Source organism: Elgaria multicarinata, chromosome 4 (assembly GCF_023053635.1).
Source record: "Elgaria multicarinata webbii isolate HBS135686 ecotype San Diego chromosome 4, rElgMul1.1.pri, whole genome shotgun sequence".
NCBI classification, from domain to species: Eukaryota; Metazoa; Chordata; class Lepidosauria; order Squamata; family Anguidae; genus Elgaria; species Elgaria multicarinata.
In genome coordinates, this window is record NC_086174.1 from 146,186,729 (window position 1) to 146,213,284 (window position 26,556).

At 41.3% G+C, this 26,556-nt stretch overlaps 1 protein-coding gene across 4 annotated transcripts in view; it reads left to right on the plus strand.

Moving 5' to 3' along the window:
- The first annotated feature begins 1,107 nt into the window (after window positions 1–1,107).
- MACROD2 (mono-ADP ribosylhydrolase 2) overlaps window positions 1,108–26,556 on the plus strand; it is a 1,544,544-nt gene continuing 1,519,095 nt past the window's right edge. For 3 of the 4 annotated variants that reach the window (XM_063125348.1, XM_063125350.1, XM_063125351.1), the window contains exons 1-2: window positions 1,109–1,318; window positions 6,528–6,644. In XM_063125348.1, the coding sequence (XP_062981418.1) occupies window positions 1,273–1,318; window positions 6,528–6,644 (163 nt within the window). In that variant the 5' untranslated portion in view covers window positions 1,109–1,272. Of the gene's footprint in view, window positions 1,319–6,527; window positions 6,645–26,556 lie in introns of all 4 variants that reach the window. The other variant, XM_063125349.1, reaches the window with a different exon arrangement.

Consider the following 26,556-nt stretch of genomic DNA (forward strand, 5'->3'; position numbering starts at 1 on the left):
TCTCAGCAAGAACTTTCCCCAAAGGAAAAAAAGGCTTTATTTTTGACATTGTTGGCAGCAATGGGTTAATTTGAACTAGAGGGCTGCTGAGTTCCACAAGCTGTGAGATAATAAAGCTTGTGATGTCCTTGAGCATGTGCAGAGTGCATGCTCTTCTCCAGTGAAATATCCAAAGGTTCAGCATATTTTGCAGAAAATAACTGCTGGTGATAGGCTATGGTGAACTATCGTGCTCTTCTCTAAGCTGAACCCTCGTCTGTTCTGAAGTTGCCCCACAATCCTATACATATGGGCTCTTTGCGAGGAAGGACGAATATAATAAATCAAGCTTTTAGGATGATTTTTAGGAAGTTTTAGGAAGTATACTATGTTTTTAATTAGTATTTGTATTTTATATTTACTGTTGTTCCCCGCCTCGATCAGGATGAAGAGGCGGGTGATAATAATAATAATAATAATAATAATAATAATAATAATAATAATAATAAAGCAAAGATCTACTCAGAAGTGAAACCCATTGTGCTCAGTGAGGCTTGTTCTCATGTAAATGGATGATAGTTGTGCCATCCTAAACATATTCCCTCGGAAGCAAGTTCCGCTATATCTACTCCATGCTTTTGCAACCTAACTCCCCTTCGTTTGCAGGATGCACGTGCACACTGACACGGGAGTTTCACTTCCAAACAAGCACGCGAAAAAGGGATCCCGGCTGCTCCTTTCGCAACTCCAGCTCCGAGGGGCGCATGCTCGTCACTTCCCCGGTACAAACACCAGAGAGAGCTGTCTGGGCTTCCTGTGGTTGCTCGTTTCGCCGGCTTGTTTGTGTGTCCCTCAGCGAGGCCTCCTTTCCCCGCCTCGCCCAGGTGTGCTGCCCCACCCCCCCGCCTCCTTCCTCGCTTCTCCCTGCCTGGCCCTTTAAAAGCCTCTCCTCCCAGCCGCGGCTGCAGTTAGCCGGGGGAGCGCAGGGGGCGGAGCGCGCTGCTGAATGGCGGCCGGCGAGGCCAACGGGCTCCCGAGAAGGAGGCGGGCGCTGCGGGGGTGTCTGTCGGGTTAGAGCGAGGCGTGACCCAGTTGACGCGCGCGGGGAGCTGAGGGGAGTGAGAGGGAGGCGGAGGTACAAGCAGCACCAGCGCCGCCGCCGCCAGCACAGCCGCCCACCCTGCCGCCGCCGCGGTGCTGTCGTCCGAGTCCCGCAGCCGGGTCAGCGTGCTTCCTTCGCCGCCTGTGAGCCTGGGGAACCTGCAGCTCAAAGCCGCCGCCAGCCACAGCACCATGTATCCCGGGAACAAGCGGAAAAAGATCTGGAGGGAAGAGAAAGGTATTGCGCGCCCGCGCGCGCGCGCACACACACACACACACACACACTGCCCAAGCGCTCTGCTTTGCTCCCCATCGCCACGGGCAAGTGGGGGGTATTTAAGGCCCCCAGTTTCTTGCAAGATGTGTGCGAGTGAGTGCAAAAGATGCTGCTGCCCCCCTCCTCTCTCCATTTCACTGCAATAGCCCCCAGTTTTCCCTTCCCCGGACAAGGTCTCCTTCGTGTTACCTCCGTATTACCTTGGCAGGGCAGCAAGCCGCCGCCGCCGCCGCCTCCTCCTCCTCCTCCTCCTCCTCCTCTCCCCTCGCCTCCCAGGTCTCTTAGTGCTGTGTTTTTCTTTCAAATTCTCCCCCCCCCCTTCCCCAGCCCTCATCTCACTCTTCCTTCCCCCTCTTTACTGGGGCAGTGCTCCTTTCTTCTTAGGATGCTGAACGTTGTCCCAATGGGAAGTGAAACAGGAGGGCACAGAATGGGTACATAACATGCGATGGGTGGTGGTGGTGGTGGTGGTGGTGGCAGTGTTAGCTTAGGGTGAAGCAATAAGGGCCCCAGATTCCTCTTGGCTCTCCAGTGCCACGACCTTGTCAGGGGTTCCTAATTAAGTGACTCTGTACTGTTAGACTGTACCTTACGCATGGCCTTTTTGGGAATCCTACCTGTTCTTTGCCTCTGTTTTTGTTTTGCCCCCACCTCGTTCCAGAGTTGGTGCCATTCCTCCTCTTAACTCGGATTGTGTGTACTACTTCCTTTTACCGTGGTGTTTACATGTCAGTTCTTTTTTTAATTTTGTCACGATTCTCTGGGGATCATCCTCTTTACTTACGTTCTGCTGGGTCATCCCCGTCTGTCTCTGTTGTTCCAGTATCTACAAAAACGAGCAGAACTGTGAAACTTATTTCCTACTCACTGTAAAGAAACTCCAGGCATGGCGGTGCCTGTCAAAGCTAGTTGTAATCAGCACAAAGAGCCCAATCCAGTTGGGAAACGAAAGTGTGGAGAGTCTCCTTGGTGCCTGCTTGCAAGTTTGCTTACTGATTCTAAACCCGGGAAACTGAAGCAGGAGTTTCTGAGAGAAGCTGGTCATGTCTTTTACACCCCTTCCTCTTATGGTGTTAAAGCCATTGACATGGTGCTGCAGATCAATGACAGGGAAGGTGAAGCTGAATGCTTCTGGGCGTTCTGTTGAAGGAAATACATTGACGTGAATATTAGTATGTGTTCTGTTTTAAAGAACTTGCCCATTGTTTATGCCCACAGTATGAAAGTGTGTAAGGTAATCTCTATTGGATATTGGACCATCTTCTTCTGTGGACAGAAAACAGCAACTCTGAATTTGTATACTCAAACTTCAATTGGTCAAACACAGTACTGCCTCTCTCTGATGGCAATGAGCACTGTATGCAGACCGCTTCCCCTGAGCCTGACACTGAGCAAGGAACCCCTTCCTAAAGCTTCAGAAGAAACATTCAAAGCAGTGTTTTTGTGAACCGCCCAGAGAGCTTCGGATATTGGGCGGTATAAAAATGTAATAAATAAAATAAAATAAATAAATAAATATCCTAGTCTCAAAAACTGTGGTTATAAAAGAGCAGGCCCATGAGTTACAAGCTTACAGAGAGGCAAATAAAATAGGGCAAGACTTGTGCTGGTTTGTGCATACCTCTATTGACTGAAGAGTGTAAGTATTCACAAAATTAAGCTGATCTGTGGAAATGGTGACCATACTAAGTAGTGTGTGCCAGTTATGTTGTAATGGCATGTGTTATAACTAGCAGACATATTTTTCCTAAGGTGACAGTGCTTAGCTGTTCAGAAAATGTCACTAATGTTTTAAGACTATTGGCAGTTAATAAATAGCTTAGATATTAGTATTAAACTTCATAATATTAATGCTACTGAACAGGTACACCCAAAGCTTTACCTGTTCAGCTGAATTATAACATTTTAAATTGCTTTCTAGGTTAACAGTGGAAACTTCATTTTGAGTTTGAAGTACTCAGTCCTGTATTGGTTTGTAGACTTCTTTTTGCCTGGATAAAGAGTTGCTCCTCAAACACATGCTGTTGTGCTTCTCTGTAAACATGCGCAGGATCCTTCTGGTCTAATTCAATACTGGAATCTACTGGCCTGAAGATATAATTTTCCTATGTGGGTGAAACTACTGTTGCTTACTTGGTATGAAACTGTACATGAAACTTGTACAGTACAGAAACTTGTACTGTACAAGAAGCTTTGACCTCATGTGCTGCTATCTGTGAAGCTGGACCAGGACATCTGAGCCGTATCTTGATTGTAATACTTTGAATTATCTAACTCTGTTTTTACAGTGCTTACCAATATTGATGAAACCGTAGTATAACTAGGGATGTTGGTGAAATCCACAACAGATTCAAGTGAGTTCGGATTTCTATGAATCTAACCTGCGGATTCTTCAGCAAACTGACTTTTTCTGAGTCAAACAAATTCCATGGACTTGTGGACATTTTTTTTTTTTACTTTCTGGAGTTGTATGCAAATTTAGTAGTACAAAAAATATGAAAAATAAAAAACACAGACGGAAAATGTGCGTTGCCCCCCATAGACTAAAGCCCGTTCATTTTGACAGGATTTGGGCAAATACACATTTTCAGAACTGCACACTTCCCAACATGAACGCAAGTTTGGGAAATTGAGAAAAATTGGATTCTGTCAATGAGCGGACAACAAAACGAACCTCCCCTGACAATTCATGAAAGACAGATGGAATGGATTTAACAAAATCTGTACATACCTAAGTAGAACATAATGCAGAAATGCTTATAGTTTAAGGCTCCTGATGGATATCTGTTAATGAAATTACTAGTAGTAAAAGTAGTTGTGCATCTTTTCTCACAACCAGAAGGAAACAAGTTAGCATCTGCAAATTTGAAGTTGTACATTTGCTGCTATGATACAGTAATTAAAAAAGGACAGAAAAATAGTAGACTATTCATCTTTAACTTCTCATGGTTCATTGGTTCGCTTCGAACATAAACACTGGACTGGATTCTGCAATTTTGGAAACAGTTGAACTTCTGTTTATTGTTCCCCTGCTGCTGTTAAGCCTTCTAAAGCTGCATCAGACGAGTACTTTGCAACACTTAAGGTCTGAGTCTTCAGCTTCAGTGTGGATTGCTATATTTTTCTCTGGTTAAACGCTTGAGATACAGTTGTACACAATTCCAAGAATTGCAATGTGAAACTGATCTAATTCTGTTCAGCAGGATTTCGTTAATTTTTCTAACACGATGTGTCTGTGGAAACCTTTTTTCTTAAATACTTTTGGTAAAAACATCTAGACCTGGAGGTTAAATTGAAGCCGTCATACCTAAGGTACCTAACATGGCTCCTGCAGGAGTGTTCCCAGAAAAAGGTCTCCAAGCTCTATTAGTATTGGTTTTGTGTAGTTGTGCAAAGAAGAATGTTAAGAACGATGAATTTATCTTTGTGCAACAACCAATTTTGGTTTCTACACATAGTGTAGTGTGAGGAACTTATCCTGTAGCTTTGAACAATTGTTTCCTTTAGGACTAACTGTAGAAATTATTCCTCTATGGGGGAAAATAGGAGTATAGGTATACTACATGCTTCCGTTGCTACTAAGAAATAATAATAATTATTATTATTACTACAGAGGCAGGTCAGATGAACGTCACAGGTGCTTCAAATAGACTCTCCCATGTAGTAACTGACTTAAGTGTTGCTTGTCACTTGAATCCTGTTAACGTGATAATTTGTTAGAACTTGTATACAACCCCTCAAACTAATATTTCAGTGGCACTTTCATTGTTACTAAATTGTCATAGAAGTTCTTGTGTACTTCAGTGCTAAATGCTTGCATTTACGATTGTAAGCTGCCTTGAGTGCCATTTTTCTTGGAAGAAGGGTGGTGTACAATCAAGTCAATCAATAATTTATTTATTTATTTATTTATTACATTTTTATACCGCCCAATAGCCTAAGCTTTCTGGGCGGTTCACAAAAATTAAAACCATAATAAAACAACCAACAGGTTAAAAGCACAAATACAAAATACATTATAAAAAGCACAACCAGGATAAAACTGCGCAGCAAAATTGATATAAGATTAAAATACAGAGTTAAAACAGTAAAATTTAAATTTAAGTTATAATTAAGTGTTAAAATACTGAGTGAATAAAACGGTCTTCAGCTGGCGACGAAAGGAGTACAGTGTAGGTGCCAGGCGGACCTCTCTGGGGAGCTCGTTCCACAACCGGGGTGCCACAGCGGAGAAAGCCTGTATTAAATATTTGTCTGCTTTACAATTGCAGGTGCAGAAATATGTAGTACAATAATAGCCATGCAAACCACAGCAAGCTTTAAATGCTGCTCTAAACTGCAAAGGAAATGGCAAGCATAAATTTGTGGTATATGTGTCTTTACCTAAGCACAAGAAAAGGAGCCTAGAATATAACATAGCCATAACAGCGAAGACTTGTTGGAGGCTTGGCTAGTTAAGGAATGAAGTAGTCAATTCAATTCCTTTTATTACAGTCAACAGACCAATAAAACATATAAAAACACATATAAATATTTAAAATACATGAAATTAAAACAGAGTATGATTACATGAGCCTCCTTAAAGTTCTGTGCTAGAAGCAAAGGAAAATCCTGCCACCATAACTGATCTGGTAAGTAGTCAATCGGGATATTAATTCTGAGTGCAATGGAACTGCTACATGGTTGTTTTTATGTGGTTTTGCCTATATTCATCAGTTTATTTGTAAACTGCATTTATGTTTGTAAGCTGCTTTGAGCATGATTTACCATATCCAAACAATTTACATAATAATATATAACACTTCAAAGTGATTCACTAGCTACAAAACAATTACATTTTAAAATACCAATATTACTAAATATACACTGACTAAATAATTCATGCTTGGGCCTAATAAAATAAATATTAAACATAACCCAAAGAGCAGCAAAAGTAATGCATCTTATCCAAGACTAAATGTTGCCCCCAGCAATAAATGTAAACATTCTGAAATTATGATAAGAATTAAGTAAATTCAGTAAAAAAAAAAAACATGACATTTTCTCATATAATCAAGTGAACTCCTGTATCATGTCTACAGAAAACAGAAAATTTGTATTGCAGCACTATAATTGTGACTCATGCTTAACATTAACGCTAGTAACATATACTAATATGTTTTCTAAATAGAACGTTTGTTGAAGATGCCACTAGAGGAGAGGCGTAAAGAATATTTACGGGATTATGTTCCTCTGAAAGATATCCCATCATGGATGGAAGAAATAAAAAGCAAGACCCAAAGTGACGGTAAGTCAACTTAAAGCTTTCTCTTACACCTTAGGAGCTGAATCTTGCGTGCACAAGACAACCTTATAATCTTCACAGGTTTTAAGTGCTTGATTCTGCTCGATTCTGATGTTTGATGGCTGTGCTGTAGACAGCTGAGTAGGGACAAGAATTGAGGCTTTGAGTTGGGCTGTATGACAACTGGCTGTATTGTATTACTTTGGGGGCATATTTCCGTAAGACCCTAACAGCGAAGAACAACTTGCGTGCTATCCACACTGCTGTGGTGCTAGCGGAAACTAACATGAGCATAACAGGGAGCAAGCTCTTGCTAGTGCAACCAGTAACTAGCCCGAATTAGTGCTTCCGGAATGGGATACGTCAGTGCAGTTTTATGTTAAGTTTTGGCAGATGGTCAGCATTGGGCACTGCCTCATATATGCACTAAACACATGTGCATGTTAATTGGTCTTAGTTCTTATTGAAATCAATGGAACTTTCTGAAGACTAGCTTCAGGTAAAATGTATAAAAGATAAGAGAGTTAAAATGAGGGCAAATTTACACACATCAATTCACATACAGGAGGGTTGTAGATAATTCTAATATTCTGCCATGAAAATTTCTCTAGACTACTTTGTATGGATTACTAGCTGAACTTCGTTGATTGCTACATTGTCATTTCTTCTCCAATGGGATATCTTTGCACCCATGGCAATTGATGCTTTACTTGGGCATCTTGTTCGCATGGTTCAGTTCTAAGGAACTGAACCATGGCTGACATTGTTATCTTTTCGGCACCAGGTCAAGACTTTTCTCTTCTCCCAGGCATTTAGCAATATGTAATTAGCCTGGGTTTGTTTTTGTATGTTTATGTTTTTGTGATTTAAAATTTGTGTATATTCTTTTAAAGTGTTTTTATCCTATGTAAACTGCCTAGAGAGCCTCGGCTATGGGGCGGTATGTTAATAATAACAACAACAACAACAACAACAACATACTACTTTAGGTACACCTAAGGTCTTGGGCACACCCAGCATGCTTTTAGTCAGAGGGCTCTTAGCAGTACAAATTAAAATGCATCATGCAGACATTCTATATTTTCTTAATGATTTTTTTTTCTGGTAAGAAAAGAGATGGTAGGAGTGATGGAAAAACATGAGACAGCTACAAAGTGAAGATGAACATGTAGTATGGATCTCCATAAAGATCCATGAATGAAGTAATAAAAACCTCACCTGGAAGCACCCCCAGTGGGATTTGTGAGTTTGAGCAATGTAGATTTTTTTGTGCTTTAACAAACTAGTTTTGAAAGTCCCTAAATTTTCAACCTGGGTTACCGTAAGGCACAGGGGAATTGTTCAAGAGAAGCAAGCCTAAAGCTCCATTGGGATTGTGAAGCTGTTTGTGTTGTTATTGTTTTTAATCATATCCTATAACTAGAAAGTAACCTTCAGTTCTGCATAGAGCTCTCCTTTGCTATTAAGCAAAGAAAGAATTGGGGTGAGCTTCCAAACTGGACATTTTCAAGCCACTGGCAGAAAACATTTTAGAATTGCCAAAACTAGATTAATGTTAAATTGCTCTAAGGTAATCTTTAAGGATGTGTTCAAATGAGTTTATTCTGAATGTAGGTACTGCAGATATAAATAACAATTTTAACCAATGTAAGGCTACTCAGTTTTTGAGAATAGCATCTTGGCGAAGAAGTGCCTTTACAACTAAACATTGGCAGTGTAGCAGTACTTCTCTTTTATCTGGTGCACATAATTGAATTCATTGGCTTTTTTGCAGCTATAGCTGCTTCTGATGTCTTTTCATAGCAAATCACTTCATTGAGTAAAAAGTATAATGCCAGAAGGATTTCTACACATCTAACTGTAAGTCAGATATGTTAATAACAAGAACTTTAGAGCAGGTGTCCATCACAAGTATTTTCAGAGTTTTGCTATTTTAGTTGTATGTGAAGAAATAAAATCTCCTCTACTTGCCCTCATCCAATCACCTATACACTCCAATGCGTTGCGTTCCACTTTCACAGTTGCCCAACGTGGCAGCAACAAGTTTGCTGCAACCCATCTGGACTGATCGTTCTACCCATTTTTGGGTCGTGACCCACCAGTTGAAGACCATTGATCTAAAATACAGGTGAGCAGAAAGTGGATCTTCAAACATTTTGGACCACTGGAGATCTTCCTTCTGCCCACCACTGATCTAAAATATAAGTGGGAATTTTGGAGCCATGCCAGAGGGGGGAGTGTGTAAGATTGCGGCTTGATGGGTGGAAATGGTCATTTTAGCCATATCACCGTGTTTTGGCTAAACATAAAGGCCTTTGTGTGTGGCACTAAAGAGACAGCGTAGATACAATACTGACAAACGAGTGGCTAAGTCTAATGTCAGATTGCTATAATTCTTGTTCAGAAGTAGAGTTCAAAGCTTGGGCAAAGCTCCCTCCTCTTCTAAACCTTGTGTTGAAAGTTCAGAACTCCTTTGCTTAGGTCACAGGCAGGCAAGTTGTGCTCCTTCAGATGATTTGGCCTACAATTCCCATCAGACCTAGCTAGCATAGCCAATGGTCACAGGACTTGTAGGCCAAAACTTCTGGAGGGCAATAAGTTGCCCATTCCTGGTTTAGGTTGAAGGGTCCATTCTCCTGTGTACCTATAAGCAGAGGGTACAACAGTTATAGGAAGTAGGCAGTAAAGTCAAGTCCTTGGATGACACCAACACTAGGTCATTGTGACATTAGAGGCAAAATTTAGATCCTTTTGCTTTCTCCTATGAGTTCATACATTATCTATGGTGAGTGTTTGTTTGTTTTATGGTTTGTTTTGTGTACCATTCTTGCTCTTCCTGAAAGCAGTTAGCTATAAATTGACTGACCCAGATAAAAACAACAACCGTTCTTTCTTTTTTCGCTGTACATCACTACACAGTGATTGTTTGGGTATGTAGGAGAAATACTTGGATCTATACTATATAAATCACAGATGTGATCTTTGATGCAAAAGAGAGCAATAGCATCTTTGTCTTATTTGGAAACCAGCTTTTTATAGGCTGAAACTAGATGCATAAAAAGGTAATGGAAGGGTATGTGTGCATGCAATTATACATGTACAGACTGCAGTGCATTGCGGAATAAATGTAATTGATGTGGTGATAACAAGAGGTTGTGGAAGGAGAAGTGTTGGTTGGTTGTGGAAAGGACAGTTAACCTGAGCACTTGTTCAAGCATTACACACTAAGGCTAAATGTTGCATTGCCAGTCATAGGTATGGTGCAAGGTGACATATGAAGTGGATATCCATTGGAGTGAGGATTTCACTAAATTCCTTTTCAAACTGAGACACACTGCTAAGCTTCTGCTATTTTCTCAGCTGAGGCTACGCTCCTATGCGTGCTTAAAGTCTGAATGGTATCAGGATAACATGATGTGTAAACATGTTTAAGGTCAGAGTGGTAAAAGAGGATAATTACTCATAAAGAGAGCTGAACTAGGGTTCTATCACATGAGAATGCCACTTATTAGATTGATATGAATGTCTGCACTGAGCAACTGTTCAGAAAGGCAAGTTTGTTTCTTGTAAGCTGCTATGGTATAGTGTGTCTGAACTCATAACCTGAGTGTGAGATACTGGCCCCATTCAGAAGACACCTCAAACCATGGCTTTAACCATGGTGGTTTAACCAATAAGGCAGGTTGCGTTCAGAAGACACCTTAAACCAAGGCTTTAACCATGGTGAATAAAGCAAAAAGCCTTATTCACCATGGTTAAAGCCATGGTTTAAGGTGTCTTCTGAACGGGCCCAGTGTTTGTCATTCATTCACTGAGTAGGGGAATACTGCTATGGCTGCTGGTATCTTTAAAGTCAGGTGGTCAACAGCAACATTTTCTAAAACCTAAGCTGTAGTAGTATTCATATTTGGCCTTTTCCTTTTTCGCAATTTAATATCAAATGTTATATTAGTGTTCATAGATTTTTCTTCATTGCATTTTAGTTGGTCATAATTGACTACAACAGCCACTGCTTGGGCAGAATGAAAATCAGGGTGGAAGGAGGTACTATTTTTAAATGGCTTGGTTATATTTCTGGTGAAAATAGTAATGAATTCTCCCCACACACACATACCCCACCACTTTTTCTGGCTTCACATAATTTTTGAAATGCTGATCTGGCAGTAACCTAGCAACTGAACTTTGTGTTATTCCTGCTAGTGCTCTCTGGTAAGACTTTAATAGTGCTTGGAGACCAAAGGGGTCAAGAAAAGACTAAAAGTACATTTACATTTTATTGTAAAAGTACATTTACATGTACATTGATGGTGCTATATAAATAAATAATAATAATAATAATTTATTTTTTGCTCTCTTGTAACTTTATACATTGAATACTTAAGGCTGTTCTAGTGTTCCTTTGTGGTAGGGTGATCTTCACTTGTGTACTACATTTTTATAGTATGCACATGTAGAGTTACTCTGCATGAATACTATACATGCTTTGCTTGCATGCAGCTTCTCTGATAATATCTGGGCTTGAGTTCTGCCAGTAGTCAATCCTCCCCCACCCATTTCTTGTCTTTTTGGTCATGTGTTCCAACCTGGTGCTATGGGTTACTTGTTATGCATCTCTTCCCCCACCCCACCCGATCTCCTCTGCCTGGGACTCTTCTCTTCCCTCCTCTCTCAATCCCTGGGACTCTTCTCAACCCTAGAGTGAGCTGTCAGCTTTCCACCCATCCCTTTCACCTTGGAATGTGCAAGTTTTGCTTCAAGCAGGCTTCCTTTGAATCTGTACATATTCATTTGAATATTTGGCAACGACGACGTGGCAATCTTTGCCCCCAGTGGAGAAACATTAATCTTTTATTACTGTAAAGGCAGGTTTTGCCTTATTCATGCCGCCTTGCCTATCTACAACAGCCTCACCCCAACCTGGTGCCTTCCACATGTGTTGGGACTACAACTCCCACAATCCTCAACCAGCATGGCCATGGAGTTGTAATCCAAACACCTCTGGAGGGCACCGAGTTAGGGAAGGCAACTTCATCTAAGCACTGAATCAAGTCTGTATAGCCTTTCTCCTTCAAAAGTTGTATGAGCAGTAAGTCTGCCAAGACCAGATTAGCTTCAGTGTGGTTGCGGCGTCATAGGCCTTCAGACCATAGCAGCTTACCTGGTCTCTTGGAGAGGGGTCTACCCCTTTAATCTTTGATTTCCCCTAGTTCCAACCTTGCTCAGAACCTGGTTTCTTGTACTCAACTTTTTTTTTTTTACCCACGTTTCAGTTTATTGTTATTAGAAACATCATACATAAGTAACTTCAACAGCAAATATATTATTCAACTTTATAAACCACAGTTCCAAAGTACAACAGATATTCCTAAGGTCACGTTGTCAAGAGGTCTAATGGTGCTAAGCCAGAAGACCTATACTTGTCCTAAAATTGAATAAATAAAACCCAATTCTGTTGAAATGTCTCCGTTGCATTATTCCTTCTCTCATCTTGACTTCTTTGTTCTAGGCCACCATATTTCCTCATGCCTGCTATTGACTTGGCTCCACTTCCTAAAACTCTTTGACAGTGCCAGTTCCACCCACAGGCAAATGGGTTGGCAGCAAAGGCGTGTTGTGGTGTATTTGTCGTCCTGTTTAAGGAAGGGACGAGACGATGACGATGTTAACTTGGGCAGCTGGCAACTGTGCCCATTGCCCCCTTGTCCTCATATCTGACATGCAGGCCCCAAGTCTACACTTTTCTAATCCCAGTACCCCCATTCTCAAGGCTTCTGGGGCAGCGCAACGGCTCAGCCACTAACTGGAAGGGAGCTCCCAGATTGCTAGGTAAGAGCCCGCATTAGCCTATTTCCCTTAATGAAGCTAAATATGTGTGCACTGGTGGTGGTGTTGTCTCCCAAGGGAGAAATTGAATTCTTCAAATCTGAAGCAGAAGTGATAGTTAATAATCTGAAGTTGGGAGCTAGAGGCTGAAGGTTACACAGAGCGCTCTAAATTAACCACAAGAAATAGTGCAGCTCCTTATATACCTACTTTTCAAACTCTGAAGCTTGAGTGGCTCAAATGGGGAAATAATTGGGTAGGGCTGTAAAACACAGGTAGTCCTGCCCACCCCAGTTATATGTTTCTTGCACACCTGTGAGCTCTGCTTTTAAGACATGGGAACCAATATGTCTGCTTCGTAAGTGCCTCAACATGGCCTCTGGCTGCTCTCCAGGTTTTTAAAACTTACGTTTTATTACACAATTTCATCAAAAGAAAAGAGAAAAATAAAAATGGCTACATAGATTTGAATATATCAATTCCGATGCATATGTGTGGTGTGTATGTGTGTATATGAAAATACAGGTTTCTAAGAACTATAAATGTCAACAAAAACTTTGCCCCAGATGTGTGCTCGGTAGGGGATGCAATTTTATAAATGAAAAGGTACTATATGCAGCTTCTATGACAGTAGAACCACTTGTTATTTGATGCAGAAGGGATATTAGTAGTGGGTGCACTTGCACTCGGTGAGTGTTGAGAATAAAATTTGTCTGAAAGCTAAACAGAGTAAGCTCGCACAGGAAAAGGACTACCAAGCATTGACAATTGCGTGATATATAAAAGCTTTTGGGGGAGAGACGGAAAGAGAGAGTGCTTCTGGCACATACCTATGGGTGATGGAGACTGTGCTCTACTGTTTCCACAAGCCACTGTCACACAGTCAGTGGAATCAGTGACATGTTAAAATTCATGGGAGCCTCCCCCTCCTTCTCCCTAATGAATTCTGTGCTGCCTTTCTCTCACTTCAAACATGGCTGAGCAGGGCAGACAATGCCTCCAGGCACTCCCTGACTTGTCAGGGCAGACTGGAGAGAACTTCGCTGTCTCAAACTGTATCCTGCTGCTTCAAGTGATAAGAGTGTAAAGGTGACTTGAGCTGCAAGCTTCTCGCTTAGTGGCTCTGACAAGTTCAAATGCTCACTAACCCCTTCCAATGTTGCCTGCTGCTGCTTTCCTCAACTCTTTAGCTCCTCTTGTGCCATGCCTCCACTGCTTTGACTCCTTTCTATTTCCCTGAAAACTTAGGGCGTGTGTTCTTGGGGCTATGGAGTTGGGGGAATCTCACCCCTTTCAGGAGGCTGAAGAGGCAAGCTGTCAGTCGGAATGTGGAGACAAATTTTGGGGTCGAATCCAGTACTGCGATTCTGCTGATGAAACTACTTCTGTCAGCAGAACTGGGAGGGGGGCAATTCCCCGCTTCACACACACACACACACAGGACGTTCCAGATCTGCTCCAGAGAACTGGGAAATTCTCCAGAGCAGATTTTTGGGCAGCACAGAGGGCTTGGGTGTGGAGGGAGAGGAAGAAAGTCCTGTTGTGCTTATGCATTTCTGCTGGTGCAATGTTGGATTAAATCCCTGGGGTTGGATGGGGCCACTGATGCTTACCTTTGCTTACATGGACCGTTTTTTGTTTGTTATTGAACCAGAGAAAATGTATGTCTGGCTTTTGGCAATCATAATTCTTACCAGAATCCACTGTGCTTTCAGGAAAATTGCTGCATAGTCACCTGGATCAGGGCATTCCTTTTCATAGGCTGCTTTAATATTATGCATTCTTACTGGACACTAACCTTTCTCCCCCACCGTAACTGTTTATTTTCTTAACTGTTTATTTTGACCTTTTCACGATTGCTGTGATCATCTGTTGCTTTCCGCTCCTCCCCTGCTCAAAGATAGCAGCACCAGAAGGCACCAGATAGGTGCAGGAGTTGTTGTTATGAGGGGAAAGCAGATTCCCAGCTGCCAAGAGAAAAAGAAAAGAAGATGTCTCCACTTACTTTGTGCTTGGTCCACTTCTCCATTACCCTCTAGGACAGGATAGGTAACTTGTTGCCCTCCAGATGTTTTGGTAGACATCTCCCATTATCTCCAACCATTAGCCCTACTGGTAGGGGCTGATGGGAATTGTAGTCCAAAAGGTCTGGAGGGCAACAGGCTGCCCATCCTTGCTCTAGAATAAGGTAAAATGATAAAACTGCTGACACTTAGGTGCCTGGCAAAAACATTTTTTATTTAATCAGGTATTTTAATCGATCACATATTTTGTTTTAAGGTTCGTTGCTGTCTTGTGTCTGTTTGGTAGTTGTGTTGTATGGTAAACTGAAGTTGGATATGATGAGTGGTATAAAAACATTTTAAACTAAAAAATAAGTCAAATGATCTGAATGGGCAGAAAATCTTTCCTACTCTTCTGTTATTTCTTCCTCTAGAGACTTTACAGGGACCTTTTTAGTGGGTTTTCAACAGCTGTTTGTTCTTGAACAGGTCTAATTTATACAGCCTAGTATTACAGAAACTTTAGTGCACTGTAACACTAAGTTTAAACTAATATGTAAATGCATCCAAAAGCATTATAAGATGATACAAATAATGATTAACTGGTATGTACCTGAAGCCCTTCCCCACAAAGATTTCTGTGCTCGTCCATGAGACAAAGAATCCAAAATCCACAGTTGGGCAATACCTTTATGAGGACCAAGTCAATGACAAAAGAGTTTTGACGCTTTCAAGTTCTTCAGAACACTTTATCAGGCCAAGTGGTACAAAAGCAGGGATGGGGGAAGAAACAGAAGTAGAACTGGTAAGATTTGAATGAGCAGGTGGGTTTTCTATAAAAGAGGAACCGAACATGGACTTCTACTGGGTTTGTAGAAGAGTATGTTGACAGCCTTCTATTTAACTTGTTTAAAAGCTCTCAAATTCCAAGTCAACAACCTTAAGTTTTTAAATTCTTATGCTCTAAGTTGTGACAATAGATGGCCCACATTCATATGTGATTGCTGGTTTATTTACTATTATTTGTTCTTAGCTTTTCAGTCAAATGAATTTCAGAATGGCTTACATTAAAACAATGTTAAAATAAGATAAATATTAGACATCACTTCAGCTGCATTTGTATTATCCAGAAATACATTTTCATGTAATCTTGATCATTGAGGCAGATTTTCTGTGTTCTTGACAATAAGAGATCTGATGTGCACAAGCTGATATTATATGCATAAGCTGTGATGTGCACAGTTGATTTTATTCTTGGAGTACTCTTGATCTATTTGAGGAGAAATCCATTGAAAAATTGGATGCAACATAGAATATGTACAATCACAATGTGTACTGCCTTGTTCTCATAACTAACGTTTGTCCCTATTTCATGGAAAGCTATACTCTAGCACAAGAATCTATAGATAAGATTATAAATCCTGGTCTGTACATCTTGGAAATAAGCTCTCATCACCAAAAGTTTATTTTAGACTATAAAGCTGAAAAAGTCTTGTGCCAAAATTCAGCCTTGGTGTTCTCATTTTCTTGATAAAACACTCCCTCTAGTGGTCTATTTTAATATAAGATGTTATGGATTTGTGCAAAAGTTCTATGTCATACATATAATATTTTACTCGCACTTTTCTGGCTTGTGCACTTAGTTTGGAATAGCTGACATATTTGAATGAGGGGTTCGAGAGGCATCAGGATGTCTGGTGAACTCAGCAACTTAAGGTCATGGCAGTAAAAGCCATGAAATTTCATTGGTACAGAGACATTCTTCCAGAAATGCAGACACTTAATGCATCTACTTGTAATTAGAATGGGATTCATTGTGTCTTTTGTTGGAGCTGAGCGTCTTGCATTCCCTATAAAATATGGATGTGTGTGGTTACAGCAATAAACTAAACTACTTCTACTATTAGAAAACATGGGCAGGGCAATCTTATAGTCCTGCTAATGCCCACATAAAGTAGTCATCGTCTAATGTGCTCTACCTGAAAGTGAAAAGTATAAGAATAGATGTAGAAACAAATGGCCTTTTCAACTGCGCTGCCATGCGATAATCACAATGTTATATACTGATGCTTCTATTACCTGTGGTTGTGTTAACATCAGCCGTAACTTACATTATAAAGTTAACCTGTTGCTGGTGACCTTAGGTCAGGGATCGGGAATATGTGGCTCTCCAGATGCTGGACTGCAATTCCCATCATCCCACACCACTGGCTATGGTGGTTACGGTGGATGAGAGAAGCAGTCTAACAACATCTAAAGGGCGACATGTTCCCCATCCCTATCTTAGATGGACTTAAATTGCAGTGGATTCCAGGTCAGTGAAAACCAGCTTCTGAATAGGAATCCAGGACTGTTGCAGAGTTACCCAAGTAAACAGGTGGTCTTGCACTTTGTATGCTCTGTGAAGAACGTGAATGTTCTCCCCACTGCCTTCATCAGTGGGCGCTTGCTTGATTGTGGGAGTTGTGGTCGTTTAGGCCTCCCTGTGTGCATAGTGCATACTTCCCCTTGATAGGGTAAACTGCTGCCAGCTTGTGGAGTAAAGAAGGTTACGTCACTCCATATTCCTCATATTACAACAGGAGAGGGAGATGTTCCTTTAGTATGCTTGTGTCTTGCTTCTTGACTACAGTCCCCAAAGCTCCTCACAGTGTTTAGAAGACTACAGTAGATACGCTAAGCACCACCTGCTCCGCCTCTTCAAGCAGGCAATAGCACCTGCTGTTCTTTTACACAGTGTTGTGGGTGTTCGATGGCCCTGTGTTGGGAGAGAGGACATTCTGTCTGGAACAGAAGTAAGCATCTGCTCTTGTGTTTGTTTCCCTCAAACCTATGGTTTGGCCATCGAAGTTTAAATGTGTTGGCTACATATGGCTTATGAACAGAGGACATGCAGGGATCTTGCTTTGTCTCTTTTTCCCTGGTGAGCATTTCACACTTATCCGTGTGGGATGTTTTGTCCCTACACTATGCTCCCTTTCAATAAACATTTCCTGTGAAGTTTATAATAGAACACAAGGATAAAATTACAGGTAATAGTACAGTCAAGCAGAAGTAGCAGCAGTAAAACTCAGTGGCCCCGTTCAGAAGACACCTTAAACCACAGTGAATAAAGCTTTTGGCCTTAATCACCGTGGTTAAAGCCATGGTTTAAGGTGTCTTCTGAACACAGCCTGGCTTTACCATCATGGTTAAAGCCGTGGTTTAAGGTGTCTTCTGAATGGGGCCAGTGTAAGTTTAAGAAACTGGGAAAAGTTTCTTGTTGGCTGTCCCCAGAAGGATATCAGCATAGGTATCAGGCAAGTAAATTCTGTTGGGAAGACACCAGAAGCAAAAAGGCCCACTTCCCTCATCTCTACCAGCTCCTAATCAGATAGTGGGGATGCATACAGGGGGGGCTCTGAAGATGCTCGCAGTCCATGCACTATCTGAATGCATACTGTGGGTATTCCTCTCTCAGATAACTTTCCTATTAGTTTGCTCAAGAAGCCAGCTTATGTACTTCATTGAGTGTTCATACTTCATGTGTACATGCATAAGTACATGCCAGATTATAACAACTTCTATGACACCATTGTACAGTAAGAGTGAACCTTAACAGGGCCTGCATTTTTTATCGACATGGTATGTAGCCCACTGATAAAGGCAACAGGACCCAGACTTTCTCCTACATTTAGAATTGCAGAGGTGGATAGATCTTGTCCTGACAATTGTGTGATGCTCTCTGGGTTAAGGATAGGAGAGAGATGGTAGTGTGCTGTTTGCATACCTCAGCAACTTGGCCCAAACAACCCCCTACCACCTTTCTCCTACCCTTACAGAGGCCAATCTGGCAAGCATCACCCTTTCCTGCTCCAACCATGGAGCAGAGAATTGTGCTTGTTCTCATGCAGTTCTCATCTCAGTGAGAAGGGGAGAAGCAGGGACTTGCCAAGACCAAGATATGGCTTTGCTTCCAAGGCCAGCCAAGAATTGTCAACCTCTGATCATAATGCAAGGAATCTGAAGTCTCTTTTTTCAAAAAAAATAAATTAAAAAAAATGTGCCAGTTCCAAGCAAATAATACTGCTATCCCATCTAGGAGTTGGGGAGTCTGAGTGGGAATAAGATTGCTCCTCCAATAGCAATAGCACTGAAAGCCTTGCAAGAAGGAAGAATAGGGTGAGTTGGGTAAATGGGCTAAAGGAGAAATCCTGGGCTCGTTGCCACCCTCATGACAGTGTAGTATTATGTACCACATTTTATTGTAGGTTTAAGTCAATATCTCTGAATCCTAGGACAATTGCATGTTCCACAGCTATGTTTGATGGGCTTGAATTCCGACCAGTGCAGAAGTCAATCATGGCACACAGCACCAACAGTCTGCAAGTCCCAGCAAGTAAACCATCTCGTGTAACAAAACATGTGGCTCTGTATCACTCTGCCCCAATATCTGGAAGGCTAGGAATAAATGCAAGTGCAAAAATTAACAATAAAGAGCTTTGTGTGCACACACCCTAAAAGCATAATTCTTGTCTTGAAATCTTTGAAACTCTTTTATACACTTGCAACTGGTTTTATACACTTTTTAACGCTTTAGGTATATATGTTCTGCATTTTATAATTTAAAATTTTGTATACTCGTTTTTATCTCAATTTCAGAATTTCCGTAAACCGGCCAGAGAGCTCTAGCTATGGGGGCAGTATATAAATGTAATAAATAAATAAATAAATAAATAAACTGGGGCTCTGCAGCAGAGAAAGTTACTAAATAAGCATTCCCATGGGCCAGTAATCTTTCGTTTCTTCCTGTAATAGCAAGGCTCTCATACAGGCAAGCCTGTACATCCACCCCTTTCCTCACCTTCAAAATGATTTAAGATGTTATTTGGTAGGGGTGAAGTGAGAGACTTGGGGCACTTCCACACGTCATACTCAGGGCGCTTCCATCCGCCCCCAGTGCACCCCGAAAACGATCGTGTAACTTGCCTGTAAAAGAGACGAGGAAGAAGCGTCCTTGCTGGCGGCGCCGGCGCCACCCAACTCCCTCCTCGCCGGCCGGCTTGGAGAGCTCGACAGAAGAAGGCAGGGCACTCTCCACCCTGCCTTCTTCCGCCGAGCTCTTCGTCCCGGCCGTCGAGGAGGGAGGTGGGTGGTGGCGCCGGCACCGGCAAGGACGCCTCTTCCTCGTCTCTTTTACAGGCAAGTTACACGATCGCTTTGGGGTCGCACTGGGGCCTCATGGAAGCGGCCTCAGTACGACATGTGGAAGTGTCTTTGGTCATCTTCCTTTGCCAGATGAAAAGCTGTAGTCTGCATCTTTTAAATATCACACCGTACAGTAAAGAGCCTTGTCCCATTCAAAATCAAATGACCTCTAAAATGCAAAAAAAAAAAAAAAAAATGCAAACTGTTTCATAAGTCTATTCCCTATCTCAATGCTTTTTCAAATTGTAAAGATATAAAAATCCAAACAAAATACTTTGGAAATCCAGACAAAAAGCAGTTTATGTTCATAGTAATTGAACAGACTGAGCCTTGCTTTTTCATGTAGATACCTTTTTATGCAGCTTTGAATAATCAATTCCCATCCACCACCTGCTTATTTGTCAAGGAATTGCGCCTACTTTGGCCCAAACTATACATGATCGTAAATGTGTCATTGCTAATTTGGGGCTATATTTTTTAAGCTGCCTACTTACCACGGGACTGTGGAAATGTGGTTAAATTGATTTCCCTCTAGAGCTATTACTACTTTTAGAATAATAGGGGTGTGTGTGTGTGTGTGTGTGTGTGTGTGTGTGTGTGTGTTGGGAAGGATGATTGAGTGAGGATAGGCTTAAACCACATGCCCTGCATGCCATGACTCTGGTGCTGTGCCTCCCACAAACTGGTTAACTTAATAATAATAAAGCTACCAGGGACATGCTTAACTTTGATTCTACACCCATATGGTAGTGCAATCTTAATATCTCAAGTAAACATTAAGGCTTTGAAAGGGTTCATATTTTTCTACTTTTCCTAAATGGCTGTGATGGGTTGATGACTCAATTCCAAGAAGTGAATAGCAGGCAAGTATGAATTACTCAGGCAGTAAACGGGGCAGGTAGCAATACAGAAGATGATGCTTATCTATTCACAGAAGCCCCCATTCACTCATAACAGTTAATCGTGGGCTAATTATTTTGAATATGATATCTCCAATCAGGCTAATTGGAGTTTGCTCCGTGATGTCTGAAACTGGACATTATCATGGGCTAATCATGGGCTAAACAACTCAGAGTTAACCTAACAACTAGTTGTAGGTTAACTATGGGTTGTTTAATCCATGATTAACCCATTGTATGGGTTCAGGAGATCGGCAGGAGAAACAATGCAATGTTGGTTGTTTTCCCGTCTGTGCTGGTTGTGTGACTGGGATTACCCTAACACAGGTGTTGTCCGAACCTGGTGTGCAGCTCTAAATAAATAAAACAGCCACTATCATGTGAAAATTAATGCAATCAGAATTTCTGGAGATTATTTTTCCCCTGATTGTGCTTTGTTGAACTTCATGAACAAAGTATTTAAGAAAATATAAGAGAAGCAGCAGGAACATCCAGATTTATTAGATTGTAAGCCTATGCGGCAGGGTCTTGCTATTTACTGTGTATAATCTGTACAGCACCATGTACATTGATGGTGCTATATAAATAAATAATAATAATAATAATAAGATTACATTCTTAACTTTGTTTTCCTGGTGAAGCTGTTTGCAGTTTGTAGTGTTTATTAAAGCCTTAATGCATAGGAAAGATGTAGGGTTACACAATACTGAAAAATAATAATTGATATTGTGTTGTAATGTGTGATTTCGTAATTAATTTGGAATGTTATGGTAGTGAAATCAGTTGTTTAGTGTTGTAATGATATGCTATTGTAATGAATACTTTTTTATTTTGTATTGCTGTTTTGTCAGCCTCTTCGGGCATTTTTTGTGGGAAAGTGGAATATAAATTAAATGATGATGATGAAATTGATTGAAATGATGTGTGTATTTATTGTTTTTTTAAATGGGGTGGAAAGAAGATAATGCTGCCACCTGTGTACACCTCCGATTGGGCTGATTGAAGGTTGTTTGGCGGCATCTGAAAGTGGACACCCTGGCGGTGATCATATGACAAGCAGGGAAAACAATGCAGTGTCGGTTGTTTCCCCCATGTGTGCCAGTCGTGCGATGGGATTACTTGTGCCATGTCATCTGAGCCCAATGTGTGGCACAACTGTGGTGAATTTTCACCCACCTTACAACCTATGGGCTGGGTTGTAAGATGGATGAAAAGTCACCACAGCTGTACTATGCACTGGGTTCAGTCCACACAGCAACTGTGATGTGGCATTGGGTAATTTGGGTAATCCAGTCAGGCACCTACACATGTGGGGTCAGAGGCAACAGTCAATGCTGTGTTGTTTCCCACTGCTTATTGTATCAACACCCCCAGAGTATTAGTTTCAGATTTATTTTATTTATTTATTTATTACATTTTTATACCGCCTAATAGCCGAAGTTCTCTGGGCGGTTCACAAAAATTAAAACCATAATAAAACAACCAAGATGCCACTAAGCAACCTCCAATCAGCCCGATTCAGGTTGCATATTCAAAATGGTGGTTGCACATGCCTGGCGTATTGTTTAGCCTGTGATCTGCCCCCATTACATGCAAACCAGATCACAAAGTGCTCAGGTTTCTAATACTAAAGGAAGGTATGGGGTAAACCAAAATAAGTTTCACAGAGGCCTGGGAATTGTGAAAGTTAGGTACATTCAGTCAATAAATGGATATTTGAATAGGCCAAGCTGCTCTGATGCAGTGGATGAAACTATAACCTACTTTGGAAGATTGCCTTGTTGATGAAAACTGTAAAACGTTTTGTACACTAGAATTAACATTGGGGAAAATAGTCAAGATTACATAAATAAAGTGGATTTGCGAATTGTTATAATCCATATCTACTTCAGAGCAGATAATACCCGTACAAACTTTTAGCTGACTATATGTACTAGTGGGTAGCTAAATTTGTGTTCTCTCCATTCCTTTAAACTGCTGTATGTGACTGGGCATATTGTGGGTTAACTTAACCAGAGCATAGGAGTATCAGCACACTTGTACACAGTAGGATACATATTGTAGGATACATATCTTATCTAAGCATTTCTCATCCTCTTTTTTGCAAAGGGATAGGAATATCAAATAAAAAATAATACGGTCATGGTATAGCAGGAATGGGCAACCTATGGCTCTCCAGATGTTTTGGCCTATAGTTCCCATCATCCCTCACCATTGGCTATGCTGTTTAGGGCTGATGGGAGTTGTAGTCCTAAAACATCTGGATGGTCAAATGTTGTCCACTCCCTGTGGTAAAGTCAAGAATTAGGAAAGGCCATAAATTAAGTACAGAGAAATGAGCACTGAAGAATTCTAGGGATACTTGTGAGATGCAGATGTTCTCTTGACTACCCCAACTTACTAGGCTGGTTAAATTGTCTTGAGTAAGACCGTACCCCTCCAGCTTACACTGCTGCACTAAATGGAAATCTATACAGTTGTAACACTTTTGCCATTGTTAGGTGGTTAAAAACTCCTTCTCCTTCTGACATACCAGTTCCTCTCCACAATCCTTAACTATGGAGGAAGTGGCAAATTGGGGCAGGGAAAGGGTCCCAGACAGGGTACGTCACACCTAAAGTTGGTGGCACAATTGGTTCATTACACCTTCCTTTTGACAGCCTGATGTTTGAATCAGCAAAGATGGCAACCATAGGGGTCTCTGCTTGTTCTAGTCAAAGCTGCATCATATTATCTATACTTTTTCAACCCTTAGAAGTGGCCAAAAATAATTTTAAATGAGTAAGTACAACGGCTCTGCCATACTGGAAAACAAGTTATACAGCAACAGTGACAGCTACTGCAAATTCCACAATTACTTGGCACCCTGCTCCCATCAGTTGCTTCTGCTCTCAGGGATAACCCCCTTTGAGAACTGTGAGGGAAAGGTGCCTAAAAATTCCCCCAGTAATTGTCCCAAGAAAGCAATAATAAGTAGACAATGTGAGAACTCTGTTGGTATCACTCAATCCATTCTCCCACACCAAAATAGTGCGGCACAGTTGCAGGTAAAGGGGAAGTAAACTTTCTAGTTGGGAACTTTCTCAGCCCTGATACTAAAACATGATGATGGAAGCCACAGTGCTTTAGGAGCTTGAAGATAAATGTTCATATTCCTTCAATCCATAGATGGTTAGGTAGGGAAATACTTATTTTGCACCAGAAAGGTCCATGGGGTTTAGGGTAAAGAAGCATAGCCACTGGACACAGGAATAAATTCAGTTTAGAAATAAAAACACACAGGCAGAGCAGCCAATGTCTACCCTGATGTGTTATTCGGATGTACAAGAGTATTGCCTCAGGAAGTCAGAGATATTGGTTCAAACCACATATTGTTTTCCCTTGGACACAGCTGATGTTTTCCAAAAAAGTCAAAACATATTTGTACTTCTTGGTGTTCCGTAAACAATGGGTTTTTTGAATGGGAAGTTTTGAAAGTAGGAGAAACCAGTTTATTCATGGAAATCTGCACAGCAGGGCTGTCATTAGTCATCCCCCCACGTTCACTAGGAGAGATTTGCAGTTTCCATGAAAATATGTTTATGATTACATATAATCATATAATAGAGTTGGAAGGGACCTACAAGGCCATCGAGTCCAACCCCCTGCTCAATGCAGGAATCCACCCTAAAGCATCCCTGACAGATGGTTGTCCAGCTGCCTCTTGAAGGCCTCTAGTGTGGGAGAGCCCACAACCTCCCTAGGTAACTGATTCCATTGTCGTACTGCTCTAACAGTCAGGAAGTTTTTCCTGATGTCCAGCTGGAATCTGGCTTCCTTTAACTTGAGCCCGTTATTCCGTGTCCTGCACTCTGGGATGACCGAGAAGAGATCCTGGCCCTCCTCTGTGTGACAACCTTTTAAATATATGAAGAGTGCTATCATGTCTCCCCTCAATCTTCTCTTCTCCAGGCTAAACATGCCCAGTTCTTTCAGTCTCTCTTAATAGGGCTTTGTTTCCAGACCCCTGATCATCCTGGCTGCCCTCCTCTGATGCTCCAGCTTATCTGCATCCTTCTTGAATTGGGGAGCCCAGAACTGGACGTAATACTATAGATGAGGCCTAACCAGGGCCGAATAGAGAAGAAGATAAGTCATATCTTATCCGTTGTACTATAGCTGAGACTATTTCATTAATCTCTGGGAGACATTCAGAGGCAGAGTGGTAGTTGGAAGCTCTGAGGGTAGTGGTGGAAGGTTTGCTCCCTTAATGCCTCTGCCTCAGCCACGAGGACCTGTGTGAGGCGGCAGCAGCAACAACAGCCCTGATGAAGTAGCCCAACCTGCAAGGACTACTATCTGGCTGCATCAGAAGCCATTTCCAGGCCAGGATAATTTTCTCTGTGATCTGTGGCCCAGAGATTTATTTATTTGTGGCATTTGTATACCACTGAATATAATGAAATCTCTCAGTGCTTCACAATATCAAAATCAAAAATCTCTCAGCATTTCATAGAAAGGCAGTGGCAGTTGAAACATCTGAAGGCTGGGGGGAACTTGTATATGTTATATCATTATAGTTATCTTAGCTTTATAACTAGTTATACTAAATTTTCTCTTTTAACTTATTTTTAGTAAAATGTAAGCTGCTCTGAGAAATTTGGTCCGTAGGCAGGGTACAAATACTCTAAAGAAGTAAATAAAACAGCCTCCATCATGAGAATTTTAATATATATATATATATATATATCAAAGAGATAATATAATCACAGTTCCTGGGGGTTATATTTTCCCTGATTGTGCTTTGCTGAACTTCATGAACAAAGCATTTAAGAAAATATAAGCAAAGCAGCAGGAATATCTGGATTACAGGGGGAGAGACTAAACACCACCCTTGTCTGTGTTGGAGCCTTGAGAACTACTAGCATGGAGCCTTGTGTTGGAGCCTTGAGAACATGCACTAGCTGAACACGACCACCACCATCCTTGTCTCTGTTGGAGCCTTGAGAACTGCACCAACATGAGAGAGTGGAGTATGGTGAGTTCTGCCTTGGGGAAATTGAAAACACTTGGTTTCCAGAGTAGCTGGGTCTCAGGCCCTCCAGAAGCGGCAGAAACATCCAGAAGCGGCAGAAACATCCAGAGCACAGGGGAAGAGGCTAAACACGCCCACCCTGTCTCCCTTGGAGCCTTGAGAACTGCACCAGCATGGGAAGAGATCAGCTGCTACTGGCTGTAATAAATCTGATTGTACTTTTCTTAACTTTGTTTCCCTGGCGAAGCTGTTTGTAGACTGTAGTGTTTATTAAAGCCTTAATACATAGGAAAGATGTAGGGGTTTTGTGGGGGGCCTCTGGTTTACACATTACTGCAAAATAATAATTGAAGTTGTGTTGTAATGTTTGATTTTGTAATTTATTTGAAATGTTATGTTAGTGAAATCAGTCATTTATTGTTGTAACGATAGACTATTGTAATGAGGTGTTGGTATGCTTTTTTGTTTCGTTTTTGCTTTTTTGTTAGCTGCTTTGGACACTTTTTGTAGAAAAGCGGAATAGAAATTAAACAATGATGAAATGTATTGAAATGATATGTATATTTATTTGTTTTTTAAATGGGGTGGAAAGAAGACATAGGAGGAAGTTAATGCTGCAAATACTGTGAGGCAACATGGGGTTGTATTCAGTGTTAGTCCTACTTAGAGTAGACACATTGAAATGAATGGGTCTTAAGTTAGAATAACATTGGATGTAATGAATAGAAGCAAAGTTCATTCTTGTAGGGCGGACATATATAGCTGATTGAATTTCTTAATGCCATGCCTAATTTGTCCCTGAGAGCCTGCAGATCCAGTAGACTAAACTTTCCCAACCATGCTGGCTGAGGGATGCTTGGAGTTGTAGTCTCAACACTTCTAGAGGGCACCGTGTTGGGGTAGGCAACAGTAGACAATACTAGGCTAGGTAATTTGGTATACTGCTGTGTATGCATGTAGCTATTTCAGATTCATAATAATAATAGTGC